We start from the raw sequence: 14,765 nt of genomic DNA, 5'->3' as shown, positions 1-14,765 counted from the left end.
CCCCCCCGCAGAGTGTGCTGTGGGCCTCAGCGGAGCTCGAGGACAAACGGAGGACAAAGATGGGTGGGGAGGGGTCTACTTGGGAATAAAACTTGGGGGGAGGTGAGTCAGTGGGGGGCAAAAGCGGGAGAGGTGTGGGGAGGAGTAAGGGGTTCCTAGGTGAGGCAGGCCAGAAAGGGGATCGGCTGAGAGCTGGGGTGGGGGGCATCGGAAGGCTGAGCGGGGAGCAGACCGGAGGAGGAGGGAAGGAGGGGAGGGGAGGCAGAGGGGGAAGGGAGCGGGGAGCCTGGGCTTCTGAAGGGAGGGGAGCTGCGGAGAGAGGGAGGCAGAGGGTGTGGGGAGAGGGAGGGAACCCAGACGAGCAAAGCGAAGAAGGAAGGAGAGGGGAGGTGGGGAGAGCCTGGTGGGGGAGGGGGGAGGAAGGAAAAGAGGAGGGAGGAAGGAAGGGGGAGGGAGGAGAGGCTGGGCCCCCGGGAGCGGGAAGGAGGCGGGAGCGCGGCCAGTGAGGCTGCCGGAGAGCTGGGTCAGGGAAGGCGGTGGTTTGGGGGGACAGCGAGCATGGAGGGGTTTCCAGCGGACTAGAGGGGTGAAACAGTGGGGAGGGGAGCTAGGGGAGGGGCGCAGCTGGTAGGCTGCGTGAGAGATGGTGGGGGAGGGGTGGTGGGGGAGAGGTGGGGAGGGAGGGTTTTAGGAAGAGGAAGAAGCGTCGTTTCCTACCTTTAGCGAAGACCCCTCTTTCGACCTCCCCACCAGTTGCCCAGTGGTGACCCCACCTCCTGGTCCTGCAGGGACAGCTGGAGGGTCTGGAAGACCAAGTTCTAGCTCAGAGACCCCTTGGGTTACTGGGCTTTTCCAACAAGGGCACCATGGGGTGGGAGGGAGGGCATGCCATGGGACTGTACCAGTGGATTTCTCCTTAGACACCTTCTGAATTCGATCATCCTCGTTCCCCTCCTGGGTACACAGGGACCCTACCTTAGGCCCTAACCCCTCATTGGGGTGCTGATGTGGTGCTGCAGGATAATGCGCTGGACTGCAAGGTCAGTTTGAACGTAAGGTCGGCAGTTCAAACCCAACAGCTGCTCCTTGGAAACCCTATACAGGATAGCTATGGGTCAGAACTGACTCCGGGGCACTTAACAACAACAACAACCACCTCTGCTCCTCAGGGTCAGCTGTCCCCAGGAAGAGCTGTGACTACCATGAGGGAGTCCTTAGAGGCCCTCAGCCCCCTGGGTGAGCTTGAGTTTGAGAACTGGAGTGGGAGGGTGGGGGAGCCAGGCCTGTATTCCCACAACACAGCAGCTGGCAGAGGTCTAAGGAACCTGGAGACCTGTGAGGTCATGTGGCCACGTGTGTGTATGATTCCCTTCTGTGTGTGCACTCATGTGTGCATGATTCTCAGCAGGCACCTGTCCCTTCTACCCAGGACTCTGAGGTCTGGGCTGACACCTGACCAGCTGCTGGGGAGCCTGAGCTGTCCCTTGTCCATGTGGCTAGGGACCCTGACCTTCTGGAACAAGATGATAAGGAGGAGAAGACCCCCTCCAATTCTGATTCTGTCTAGTGGGAGCAGAGCCTGTATTTCATTTAGATCCTTCTTCCAACTATAACAGGGTTCTGTGTGGGACAGTCCGCGACGGCCTCCCAGAGTGAGTCTGGGCCACAGTCCTGTGATGTTCAGAAGCAGATGGCTTCTGACAGGAAAGAGAGAGGGCTGGGTGCATGCTCAGGTAAGTAGGTGAGAGGAGGCTTCCTTTCTTTGCCAAATGTTTGAACACTTACTCTGTGCTGTGCTAGCCGTTTGGAACATTTCAGCAACCAAATAGATAAAGCTCCTTGCTTTGAAGGAGCTTCATGGGTGTGTGAGCGACTGTCAGCAAAGCCCAATGTAAAATCACTGATAAAGTTCATGAAAGTGTAGGTGCTGGGGCAAGGGAGGGTGGTTAGGGTTAAAGTGGGCATGTGGTGGGGCCTCTTGAGGAACTGAGCTATGACTGGGGTTTGGAGAAGGTGAGGGAGGCAGGATAAGAGAAGAGCCCTCAGCAGAGTGGATCACCAGGACTTCCTCATGACTCCCACCCCAATGTGTTAGTTCTTGGGGTGGGGGTGTGGGGGAACCCTCTTGGCCCTTCCCCACATCTACCTGTACAGTTTAGCAGCAGCTTTGCTAAAGCGCCTAAGACCAGCTGGCTCCCAGTCCTTGAGGTATATTATTCTTTGCCAGGGCATGAGGCTCCCAGACCTGAGCAGAGTGCCCACACGGAACAAGGAGAGCCTCTTTGCGGAGGAATGTGGGTGAGCATGCCGTCGAAGATTGAGTCTGAGGGCACCTGCCCAGGTGAGTCTCCCCAGGTGGGGTCAGGGGCCCAGCTACTGCAGCGCTGCTGTGCTCAGGCTCCTTCTGGTATTCAGCCCCATTCCCAAGGAAGCTTGGATGCCTCGACACTGAAATGAGAGAGGCAGGGGCTCCCAGAAACCCTCTGCACCCCCATTTCCCTCCTCATCTCCCTGCCATCTGTATCGACATGCTTGTTGGTGACAGGAATCCCAATTCCCAGGAAGGTAAATGGTTTTGGTCAACTTTCAGCACCTCTCCCGAGACGTGCCCTCTTCCCCAAATTGCCACTTGCACACCCAGGTTCTCCATGCCTTCTGTCTGGACATTCAGGCACCAAACAGTTGGTTTTCTCATCCCGAGCCTCTCTATCACTGCTCTCCATCACTATCCTTAGCACTGTTTGCTTGAATGGCGGTGTTTTATCCAACAGGATTTTATGAGTCGGGCTGCTAACCTTAAGCTCAGCAGTTCGAAACTACCAGCCATTCCATGGGAGAAAGACGAGGCTTTCTGTTCCCATAAAGATTCACAGCCTCGGAAACCCTACACAGGGTTGCTACGAGTCAGAACCGACTCCACAGCACATAACCACCACCATCCTATGTATACTCCTGTGGAGCCCTGGTGTGGCGCTGGAAGATAAACCCGGGCTAACCACAAGGTTACCGGTTCAGACCCACCAGCCAATCCTTGGGAACTCTATATAGGGTCGCTATGAGTTGGAACTGACTCGACAGCACTTAACAACAGTGTGTATATTCCTGGAGCCCTGGTGTGGCACTGTAGAGTAAGCACTGGACTGTTAGCCACAAGGTCAGCAGTTCAAACCTATTAGCCACTCCTTGGAAGCCCTATACAGGGTTTATATGAGTCAGAACTGACTCGAAGGCACTTAACAACAACATATATACCCCCGGAGTCCTGATGTGGTGCTGGAGGGTAAGCACTGGACTGCTAACAACATCTGATCCTCAGAAACCCTATACAGGGTCTCTGTGAGTTGGAATCGACTTGATGGCACACAACAACAACTAACTGCAAGGTTGGTAGTTCAAACCCACCAGCCACTACACAGGAGAAAGATGCAGCTTTGTACTCCTGTAAAGATTTACATACAGCCTTGGAAACCTTATATAGATAGGGTCAAGCTAAGTTGGAATCCACTCAACGGCAGTGGTGTGTACGTATACTCCTCAGGAGCCCTGGTACCGGAGTGGATTATGAGGTGGGCTGCTAACTGCAAGGTCAGTTCCTAGTGTGGATCTGCCAATCATTCCACAGGAGAAAGATGAGACTTTCTGCTCCTATATAGATTGTGAGTCACTGGCACACAACCACCACCACCACAAGGAGCCCTAATAGCGCTGTAGGATAAGCATTGGACTGCTGACCCCAAGCTTGGTGGTTCAAGTCAACCAGTGGCCCCATGGGAGAAAGAAGAGACTCTGCTGCCACAAAGATTTACAGCCTCCGAGACGCTGAGGAGCAATTCTACACTGTCTGCTCGTGGCACTATGAGTCAGAACCAACTCTGTGGCTTCTTGTTAAGTGCTGCCAAGTGGGTTCCAACTCATATCAACCCTCTGTAGGGTTTCCAAGGAGTGACTGGTGGGTTTGAACCACCAACTTTTTAGTTTTCAGTCTAGTGCATATCCTACAAGTGCACACCAGGACTCCAGCACAATGGCAGACACGCTTACGCCTTGGTGGTATGGTGGCCAAGTGCTTGGCTAATTAATCCAAGGCTCTTTTGCCTTGAGAGCAAGTTGTGGCTGTGTTCTTCGGTAAAGATTGACAGCCGTGGGAATGCTCTGCTGTAACCTATAGGTTGCTGTGAGTCTGCATTTGAGGCGATGCACTGAGTGGGAAGAGATAGGCCCCAGACCCAGCCCGATCTGGTAAGTCTGGAGCCCTGTCTGAATAGTCTTGAGCAGGCTACCTCACCTTTGAGAGCCTCAGTTTGACAGCTGTAAATAGGGCCAGTAGTGGTGCTGTGTGCTTGTGAAGGTTTGTGAGGAATGCTGCAAATGGCTAAGGGTTTTGCCTATAGTTGGCACTCAATAACTAGTAGGGACATCATATTTTTATCAGAATGTTCATTCCTTTGTCTCTCCCCATTTAAGACAGTCAATTTCTAAATTGTCTATCCCCATCAAACCAGTGCTGTAAGGAGACACACCTGTGCCTTGATCAGAAGCCTCTTCTGTTCTGGTTGGAACTTTGAATATTTACCTCCACAGACAAAGTCCAGTCCAGATTCAGCCAACAAAGTGCAGCAATCGATACCAGTTCATGGTGTCAAACCTCTTTCTCTTCATTTAATTGAGTTCTGGCCAGCTTGTCTCTAGTCCTTGTGGGTGAAGTCATTGATACTAGCCATAGGCTCAGGAGTCCAGCTACCTCTCTGCACTTCAGACCAGCCAGTCCTTTCTCTGTCATCCCTAGTCTCCAGAGGCTAGGTCAGTGACTGCCAATGGAACATGTCCAAACTCAGCCCATCTCTTAATTGCTGTATCTCCTCATTTGCATTCATCAAGCGGACCCACCCAGGTGTCTACTTCCCAGATCCCTCTAAAGTCTCAGTCTTAGGATGGGCTTTCCCACCCAAGCACCCAGTAACCTAGACGCCAGGCGATTTCATCCAAACCAACAACCTATGCTTCTTTTGGACAAACCCTGCTTTCCCATTTAGTATATCCAATCAAGTATTGGCTGAAGGCAGAGCTACACACACTCTGTAATCTATGATACCTAATGTTCATTTCCATCATACATTTTAGGTTTGTTTTACAGCACTGGTAGGAGAAACATCCAGCATCCATAATACATGTAACTAGTCACGTTGTTGTTAAGTGCCATCGAGTCAGTTCCAACTCAGTGACCCTCTGTGTATAGGGTTTCCAGGGAGTGGCTGGTGGGTTTGCACTGTTGACCTTGTGGTTAGTAGTCTAATGCTTACCCTACAGTGCTATACCAAGGCCTCTAATAAACATGTAACCCTTGGTTAAACATCCCAGTTTCATCTTCTCCACATCTTGACCATCTTCCCATTCATATGCCATGGCCTTGGATCTCTGGTTGGGTGGGACCAGAAGACTGCGGCTGCCTATCAGTCATTTTGTTTAATTGGCTTTTGCCCAAGGCCACTCTCGAAGCAGCTTCTTGTCCCTCTGCTGGAGCTTAAAATCTCTTAACTTCCCTTTCAGTCATTATAGGTAACAACCAAATTAGCCATCTGAGAATCAAAAGTTTCACTTCCTACACCCCTTTATTCTTTCTCTTACAATGTCCCATGCTTCTTGGAGTCTGGAGCCATTGCATCAAATTCTGCGTCTGATGCCAGCTATCTCTCCCAGGGCACTTTCTAAATCTCTGGTGGTTTGAGAATTAGTTGCAATAGCCACACAGAACTCAGGACAGCTTCTTAGCTGTACTTGCAGCCAGGCCTCTCTCTCCCGATCCTTGGGCATCTTGGGTCAGGTTGGCCTCTGCCCTGCTTGGTCAAGTGTTACAAAGTTCTTTAGCTCTAACAATAAGTGCCCGGGCAGGCAGGAAGGTGCTCAGTTTTCTTACTTTGTGGGAAAACTTCACCTCAACTACCCAAACCTACCCTGAGCCCAGAAACATTCCATTCCACTAGCCAGCAAGCATCCTGCCCAATGGCACTCGGCTTTCTCCCTCAGTCCGCCGCTCGCTCTCCTGGTTCTGCTGCCTTGGCGCCATCTCTAGTATCTCAGAGGCGCTAGCTCTCTAGTTCCTGGGTCTAGGAGGGCCTCAGTGCAGCAATCTGGCCTCTGCTCTTGTCATTTCTTTGTGCCTCCTGGATGGATCATTTTAAGCCTAATGGGATGGCAAGGCTGACCAGTCTCCGTATTAGGTTCCATACACCTTAGTTGCATGGTCCCACTCCCAAAAGGGTGACAGATACCTTATTTATATTATTAGCAAGTTATTCATTCCCCTGGGTAAGCCACAAGCACCTCATTTGCATAGCCTCACTCAATCATTTGGTGGTCATTATGAGACCATGACTAGAAAGGCCATATAAAAGTGATCTTCACACCACACGCACATAGATAAGATGAATAATAAAGTGATGAATGAGAAGTGAGAAGGCATTCAGGTTCCCAGGTGCCAGGAGGAATAGCAGGCTTAGTCTCCGGGGAAGGTTGGGAAAATCCAAGGATTGCTGTTGAACCCCTTATCTGCTACCATCTATGGGCCACCCCCCAAGCTGTGTTGGAAAGGTGGGCCAGATGTCTACTGGGGAAACATCCAGGTGCCACGACTGGGAGCCTGCAGGCATGGGAGGGGCTTACCAGGACCACAGTCAACGTTGAAGGAGAACTTGAGAGGACCTTGAGTTTGGTCACTCCTGGGCACCTTCTAGTATAAGGGGGCCCAGGCTGGGTGGGTGTTGGCATGGGGTCCACTAAACTGACCTGGTTGTGCCTCTTCAGGGGATGAATGGATGGTTCGGAAGGTGAAGGTGGAAGATGAGGATCCGGAGGCCGAAGCCCAGGTCGAATGGCCGCAGCATCTGCCCTTCCTCCCCAGCTCTCTCCCTGCGCCCGACCTGGGACCTCTGGCGGCCACGTATAAGCCAGAGCCACGGGTGCCGGGTGGGTTCGAGCTGCCTGGGTGGGCTCCGGCCTTAGAGAAACCCTTCGGCTGTGGGGAGTGCGAGCGGCGCTTCCGGGACAGGCTGACTTTGAGGTTACACCAGCGGTTGCACAGAGGCGAGGGTCCGCGCGCCTGCTCCGACTGTGGCCGCAGCTTCGCACAGCGAGCGCATCTGCTGTTGCACCAGCGCAGCCACCGCGGCGAGCGGCCCTTCCCCTGCTCCGAGTGCGATAAGCGCTTCAGCAAGAAGGCCCACCTGACCCGCCACCTCCGCACGCACACGGGTGAGCGGCCCTATCCATGCTCCGAGTGCGGAAAGTGTTTCAGCCAGAAGATCCACCTGGGGTCGCACCAGAAGACGCACACGGGCGAGCGGCCCTTCCCCTGCGCCGAGTGCGACAAGCGCTTCCGCAAGAAGACGCATCTGATCCGTCACCAGCGCATCCACACAGGCGAGCGGCCCTACCCGTGCGCGCGCTGCTCCCGCACCTTTACGCACCGGCAACACTTGGCTCGGCACCAGCGCGTGCACGAGGCTCAGCCCCCAGCGCCCGCCTCACCCAGCCTCCTCAACGACTCCGACTGCGCCCTGAACTTGGGCAGCGAGAGCCGTGACATGTACCAGGGTCTACACCGCGCTGAGCCCCACACCGAGCCCGCGCCCTTGGCCCGCGAGTGGCCCTTCGCCTGTCCAGACTGCGGGCGTGGCTTCGCCCATGGACAGCACCTGGCACGGCACCGGCGGGTGCACACGGGCGAGCGGCCCTTCGCTTGCTCTCAGTGCGGACGCCGCTTCGGCTCGCGACCCAACCTAGCGGCCCACGCCAGAGCCCACAGCGGCGCCAGGCCGTTCCCCTGCTCACAGTGCGGCCGCCGTTTCAGCCGCAAGTCGCACCTGAGCCGCCACCAGGCGGTGCACACGGGCAGCCGGCCCCACTCCTGCGCTGTCTGCGCCCGCAGCTTTACTTCTAAAACCAATCTAGTTCGCCATCAGGCCATCCACACGGGCGTCCGCCCCTTCTCCTGTGCGCAGTGCGGCAAGAGCTTCAGCCGGAAGACACACCTGGAGCGGCACCAGCGTGTCCACTCGGTGGAGGCCAGCCATGCGGCCTGGCACAGTGTTAGCGAGGGGGAGCCTCCTCCGCTCTTCTAAGTCTCTCAGACACCGTGTTGGGAAACCTGCCCCGCCTGGGAAGCATCTGGAAAGACCACTCAGCTCTGACATTCCGTAACAGACAGTTTGAGGACAAACATTGCTGGGAACAGTTCCGATCCAGGTGCTTGGAAGACCTTGTATGCAGAGACCCTTTCAGAAGGCGGGACCCCTTCTGCTAGGACATACTGGTACCGTTTTGTGTGCTCCCCCGGGACAGTATATTCTTAAAGGTAAAGGAGTCCTGGTGTGGCGCTGTAGGATAAGCACTGCACTGCTGACCACAAGGTTGGCGGTTCAAACCCAACAGCCGCTCCTTGGAAACCCTATATAGGGTCACTGTGAGTTGGAATTGGCTGACAGCACTTAATAACATTAAAGGTAAACCGGGAAGATCCCGGGCTATTAGTCTGGTCAGACTGGAAGATCCTTTCCTCTCCACCCATCCCATTTCCCCTTTCCCCCTCCCCAATGCCAGTGCCAACTCTGGCAGCTGGACCATCTGATGATGGAGGGCGGTCGCCCTGACGTCATCTTCCTCACAGTCACGTGCTCTGACAGACGTTGGACGTCTGGGTGGGAGAGTTGGCGCCACCTGTCGGGCAGTGAAGAGGAAGAGGCAGTGCACCGCATGTTAGAGCTGAATGAATGAGAAGGCTTGGGAGTGAGCCTCCTCCCTTCAGGGGAAATTTGGGGCTGAGTCCTCTCTTCCTTGAACCTGTATTTTCTCTCCACTCCAACAAGACGGCTGGCATTTTATGAAGGCTGAGGCCCTTCCCACGTCTAACATTACAATCACAGAAACAACCTGAGAAAACCTTTCTAGGTGCCTGGATGTGATAGACAGCACAGTGCTGTGGAGGGCAGCAGCGAGGGCCCTAGGAACTGAGGGAGGGTGACGGGACAGTCAGGAAAGGTGGAGGGAAGCTCACAGGATGAAGACACTTGTAGCAGAAGGCCTGCGGAATGAGCCGTGGGTACTGGGTTTGGCCAGCGTGGCAGGATGAGGACGAAGAGTCTAGCGGGCCCTTGGTTGCTGTGGTTGTTGGTAGGTTCCCACTCATAGTGACGCTGTGCACAATATAATGAAAGCCTGCCAGGTTCTGAGCTACCCTCACAGCTCCTCTGTTGGAGCCCATTGCTGCTTCCACAGAGTCTGCACTTCTTCCAAGACTGCTCGTCCTAGCAGTCCATGGTACTTCCTATATTCTTTGCCAACACCATAGTTCAAATACATCGACTCTTCTACGATGGTCTTCTTTATCCATTGTTCAACTTTCACATGCAAATGAGGTGATTGAAGATACCATGGCTAAAGCAACACCCTTGCTCTTTAACACTTTAAAGAAGTCTTTTGCAGCAGATTAGCTGAATCCAATGCTTCTCATCTTTTGAATGCTCCTTCTATGATGTAGATCCAATCAAAATGAAAACTTCAATTTCCCCCCCATTTACCATGATGTTATTTACAGGTCCAGTTGTGAGGATTTTTGTTTCTTTACACTTGAGGTGCAACCCACACTGAAGGCTGTATAGTCTTTGATCTGCATTCTCAGTAAGTATTTGAAGTCCTCTTTGCTTCCAGCAAGCAAGATTATATCATCTGCATATCTCAAGTTGTTAATGCATTTTCCTCCAATCCTGATGCCATGTTCTTCCTCATATAATCCATCTTCCCAGATTATTTTCTCAGCATACATATTGAATAAGTATAGTGAAAGGATATTAATGATATTATTCTATGATTCCCTCATTCTGTTGGGTCACCTCTCTTTAGAATGGGTAAAAATCCATTGGCCACCTAGCTGTCATCTGAATTTCTTGGCCTAGATGAGTGAGCATCTCCAGTGTTGTATCAGTTTGTTGAAACCTTTCAAGTTGTATTCTCTGCAGTGCTGGAGTTTGAAGCCAACGCCTTCAGTGCAGCTTGGACTTCTTCCTTTATTACCATTGGTTTTGGATTATATGCTACTTTTAAAAATGGCTGAACATCTACCATTTCTTTTTGGTACAGTGACTCTGCAAATTCCATCCATCTTTTAATGCTTTCTGCTTGTTTTTGTTAAGTACTGTCGAGTCAGTTTTGACTCATAGTGACCCTGTATAAGGTTTCCAAGAAGCAGCTGGTTGGTTTGAACCAATGACTTTGTGGTTAGTAGTCCTATAGTACCACAAGAATCCTTCAATATTACAAGTCAAAGCTTAAATTTTTCTCCAGTTCTTTCAGCTTAAGAAATGCTGAGAGTGTTCTTCCCTTTTGATTTGCATATTTCATTGTAATATTTTACTTTGTCTTATCAAGCTGCCATTTGAAATTTTCTGTTCAACTCTTTTACTTTCTCATTTCTTTCATTTGCTTTAGCATCTCTACACTGAAAAGCAAGTTTCAGAGTCTCTTGTAACATTCCATTTTCATCTTTCCTGTCTTTTTTAATGACCTTTTGTTTTCTGTATAATGTTCTCGATGTCATCCCACAACTGTTGTGGTCTTCAGTCAGTGATTAATGCATCAATTCTGTTCTTGAGATCATCTCTAAATTCAGGTGGGCTATATTCAATGCATATTTTGACTCTTGTGGACTTGTTTTAATTTTCTTCAGCTTCAGCCTGAACTTGCATTTGAACAATTGATGGTCTGGTAAACAGTCAGTCCCTGGCCTTGTTTGGGCTGATAATACAGATCTTCTACACCATTTCTTCCCATAGATGTAGCCGATTTGATTCTTGTGTATTCCATCTGGTGAGATCCATGTGTAGTTGACTTTTATGTTGTTGAAAATGCAATTTATGATGAGTAAGTTGTTGGTCATACAAAATTCTATCATAGCATCATTTCTATCACCCGGTCATATTTTTCCAACTACTGATCCTTTCTCTTTGTTGCCTCATTTCCCACTCCAATCACCAGTAATGACCAATGCATCCTGATCGCATGTTTGATCAATTTCACACTGAAGAAGTTGGTAGACTTCTTCAGTTTCATCATCACTAGTTTTAGTAGTCAGTATGTCAATTTGAATAATAGTGGCATTACCAGGTCTTCCTTGTGGGCATATGGACATTAGCCTAGTAGAAAGTATTGTGCTGAAAGATAGATCTAGAAGTGTTCTTTTTAACAATGCCACACCATTCCTCTTCTATCATGATTGTCTGACTCAAAATGGTGAACACCTTTCTATGTCAGCTCATGAATGCCTAGGATAGTGATCTTAATATACTCCATTTCATTTTTGACAGCTTCAAATTTTCCTAGATTCATATTTCCTATATTTCTGGTATGGTACTGTAGGATAGGCACTGGATCACAAGTTCAGTTTGAACTGCAAGGTCAAATGTTCAAACTCACCAGCTGCTCCTTGGAAGCCCTATACAGAGTCGTTATGAGTTGGACCGAACTCAATGGCACTGAACACTAAAAAGTTAGTAGAGCTTTCCTTCTCCTTAGTGTCTGCAAGCTTCCTGAAACCTGTCCACCTTGGGTGACCCTGATGTTATTGAAAATACCAGTGGCATAGCTTCCAGCATCCGAGAAACACACAAGTCACCACAGTAGACCAACTGACAGAGGAGTGGTGTTATAAACAGTACACTCAGTCCACCCGGAGGCAACTAGGAAAAAAGGCTGACCATCTCCTTCTGAAAAGTTAGTCACTGACAACTCTGGAGCAGAGTTCTAGTCTGACACTCTACAGCCACTGGTAAGCAGCGGAGGAGTGGAAAACCATGGAGGGATTTGGCAGGGCAGTAGTGGTCAGGTTTGTGTCTGTGCATTTAGAAAGATGGCTTTGGCTACCTCATGGAGGATGGAGGTAGGGACAGGTGGTGTTGACCCTGGCCCACATTTTCTTGGAGGAGATGGGAAGAATTATATGGATTCCAGAGGCACCAAGGGGAGGTGACAAAGGATTTGTCAATGGTGAGGGGTGAGTCGTAGAGTGAGGGGCAGTGGCATCTCTCAAGACAGGAGCCTGGCTGGGGGAACAGCCTTGGTCCAGTTGGGTCAATGACTTGTACATGATAGCCCTATGGTGCAGGCCTCCACAGAGTTGGAAACTATTGACATGCATTTCCAAAGTTATGGGGACATAGATAACTCACCAAAAAGTAAGTGTGGGGCACGCAAAGAAGGGGCCTCGGGTGGAGCTCTGAAGAACCCTAACATTTAGGGGGTGGTGTAGAGAGAAGCCTGCAGAGGGCCAAGGAGATGACAAAGGAGTGAAGGGAGGATGATGTCAGCAGCGGAAGGCCGGGAGTAACTGTAGAAACTTGTGGCAGCTTCGATGTGAGCAGTGCCGTGCAGCTGAGGCCGAATTCAGATGCCGGGAGAGGGCGTGGCTGGACCCATCAGGGCATCCAGCTTCTCGAGTGAGAAACTGGGAGATGCGGCACCAGAGGTGGGGCTGGCGAACTGGGCTGCTTCACTCTTTGCTTGCCTGCTGGCCTTGTAGGCACCGAGTTGTGGTTCATACTTAAAAAACTATCTCACAGACCTTTAAACACACACACCCAAACATTTCTGCTGGCTCTACCAATGTTTTTGCTTCTCCAAACCTTCCGGAGTTCTCGTGGGAGAACACCTTTCAAAGCTTGCAGCATTTGGGGGAATCCCCAGAGGACACCACAGTATCCTGAGTATTCGCTACAAGGTGCAGCTCTGTTCCTTGACCTTGTTTGCAAGCTGTCACAAGTCATTTGGTGTCCAGTCTGGTGAATAAGGTGCCAATCAAAATAGGAGTCACTGATCAGGAAATGACACGCCTGCAACGAGACACTGGCGCTCTTCACAGCCTCCTAAGCACAGGTCCACTGAGCAACAGTCACTGCTGAGAGTGATGCAGCAAAGCCCCACTGCCATCGATTCAGTGCCAACGTACAGTGACCCTAGAGGGCAGAGTCGAACCGCTCCTCCAGGTGTCTGAGACTGTGGGTCCTTCTGGGAGCAGCTTTTCTTTGTCCTTTGAAGCTACAGGTGGGCTTGAACTGTCAACCTTGCAGTTAGCAGCTTAATGCATAACCCACAATGCCACCAGGAATCCTTCAGATCAGTACAGTACAGTAAAAATGGCATGGTGTGAACCTCATGCATCATGAAATGGGTGGAGAATCATCAGCATCAGCCCAAGGCTGATTCTTGTGAGGTGGAGGTCAGCTACACCTCTGCTCTCCAAACTGTTCACCAATTGCTTCTCTGCTGAGTTCAGTAATCCACATAGAGCTCATAGCCAATACCCACAATGATGAGGTGTATTAGGGAAGTAGCAGGCTTATTCAGGACAAGGGTCAACTTGGAAGGAGCAGAAACAACTCGGGAGACAGTTATTTCCAGCAGCTTCTGTTTGGCCCTCACTCTCAGCAAAGGCCCTTATTTGGGTAAGTATCACAAAACTCTTTGGTGGTTATGTGCTGTGGAGTCGGTTACGACTCGTAGCGACCCTGTGTAGGGTTTCCGAAGCTGTAAATCTTTACAGGAGCAGAAAGCCTCATCTTTCTCCTGTGGAACCGCTGGTAGTTTTGAACTGCTGACCTTGAGATTAGCAGCCTGACTTCAGTACCAGAATTCCTTACAAAACTTTTTCGCTACCTTGATAAATACCCAGAGGCATCCCACTCTGACAGGAAGCCTCCAGGCCAACGACACTCAGCTTTCTCTCATTGTGTGAGGCAGGGATACCCTCTTTAGTCACTTATTCTGTGGGCCACAGAGCTACATTGCTCCAGTCTCCTGGTTCCCACCATCGCATGCTGCTCCTGCGACAAGGTTACAACTCTGTCTTCTAGGTCTAGTAGGCTGTTAGCACAAAGACCTTGGGTCCAGAAGACACGCTCTGCTTACAGCTCTTCTGGATGGCAGTGCACTCCCCCTCCAACCTGTAGAACTGGCATCCTTTAATCCTGTTGTTGTTGTTGTTAGGTGCCTTCGAGTCAGTACCGAACCATAGTGACCCTCTGCACAACAGAAAGAAACACTGCCCAGTCCTGGGCCAACCTCACTACTGTTGCCACGCTTGAGCCCATTGATGCTGCCATTTTGCCAGCCCAACTTGCTGGGAGTCTTCCTCTTTTTCTCTGACCCTCCACCTTACCAAATATGATATCCTTCCCCAGCCACTGGTCCCTCCTGACAATATGTCTGAAGTATGAGAGACAAGGTCTGGCCATCCTGGCAGCCAAAGAGCATCCTATTACATTTAGTAAAACTTTACTCACATGGGATATCAAAGATTTTGTCTGATGATTTCTGCATTCCATTGGGTCACCTCTCTTTGGAAAAGATACAGATACGGCTCTCTTCCAATCAGTTGTCCAGATAGTTGCCTTCCAAATTTCTTACAATAGATAAGTGAGTGCCTCCAGTGCCTCCTCGCTTTGTTGAAAGATTTCAATTTGTATTCATTCCATCAATTCCTGGTGCCTTGTTCTTCACCAATTCCTTCAATGCACCTTGAACTTCATCCTTCGGTATCATTGGCTCTTGATCATATGCTACCTCTTGAAACGGTTGAATATCAATCAATTCCTTTTGGTGCAGTGGCTCTGTGTATTCCTTCCATCTTCTTTTGATGTTTTCTGCATCATTCAATAATTTGCCCAGAGAATCCTTCAATAATGAAAGTCGAGGCTTGAATTTTTCCCCCAGCTTGAGAAATG

General features: G+C 50.6%; 1 protein-coding gene across 1 annotated transcript; it reads left to right on the top strand.

The window, feature by feature from the left end:
- The first annotated feature begins 1,202 nt into the window (after window positions 1–1,202).
- On the top strand, window positions 1,203–8,769 carry ZNF467 (zinc finger protein 467). Its single transcript, XM_006861296.1, has 5 exons — window positions 1,203–1,236; window positions 1,617–1,733; window positions 2,228–2,341; window positions 6,802–8,084; window positions 8,596–8,769. The coding sequence occupies exons 1-5, from the start codon at window positions 1,203–1,205 to the stop codon at window positions 8,767–8,769; spliced, it is 1,722 nt and encodes a 573-aa protein (XP_006861358.1).
- The last annotated feature ends 5,996 nt before the right edge of the window (window positions 8,770–14,765 follow it).

This window comes from Chrysochloris asiatica, unplaced genomic scaffold (assembly GCF_000296735.1).
Source record: "Chrysochloris asiatica unplaced genomic scaffold, ChrAsi1.0 scaffold00041, whole genome shotgun sequence".
Lineage (NCBI taxonomy): Eukaryota > Metazoa > Chordata > Mammalia > Afrosoricida > Chrysochloridae > Chrysochloris > Chrysochloris asiatica.
Note: the sequence above shows the minus strand (reverse complement) of the source record. Positions and strands in the feature narration are given on the sequence as shown.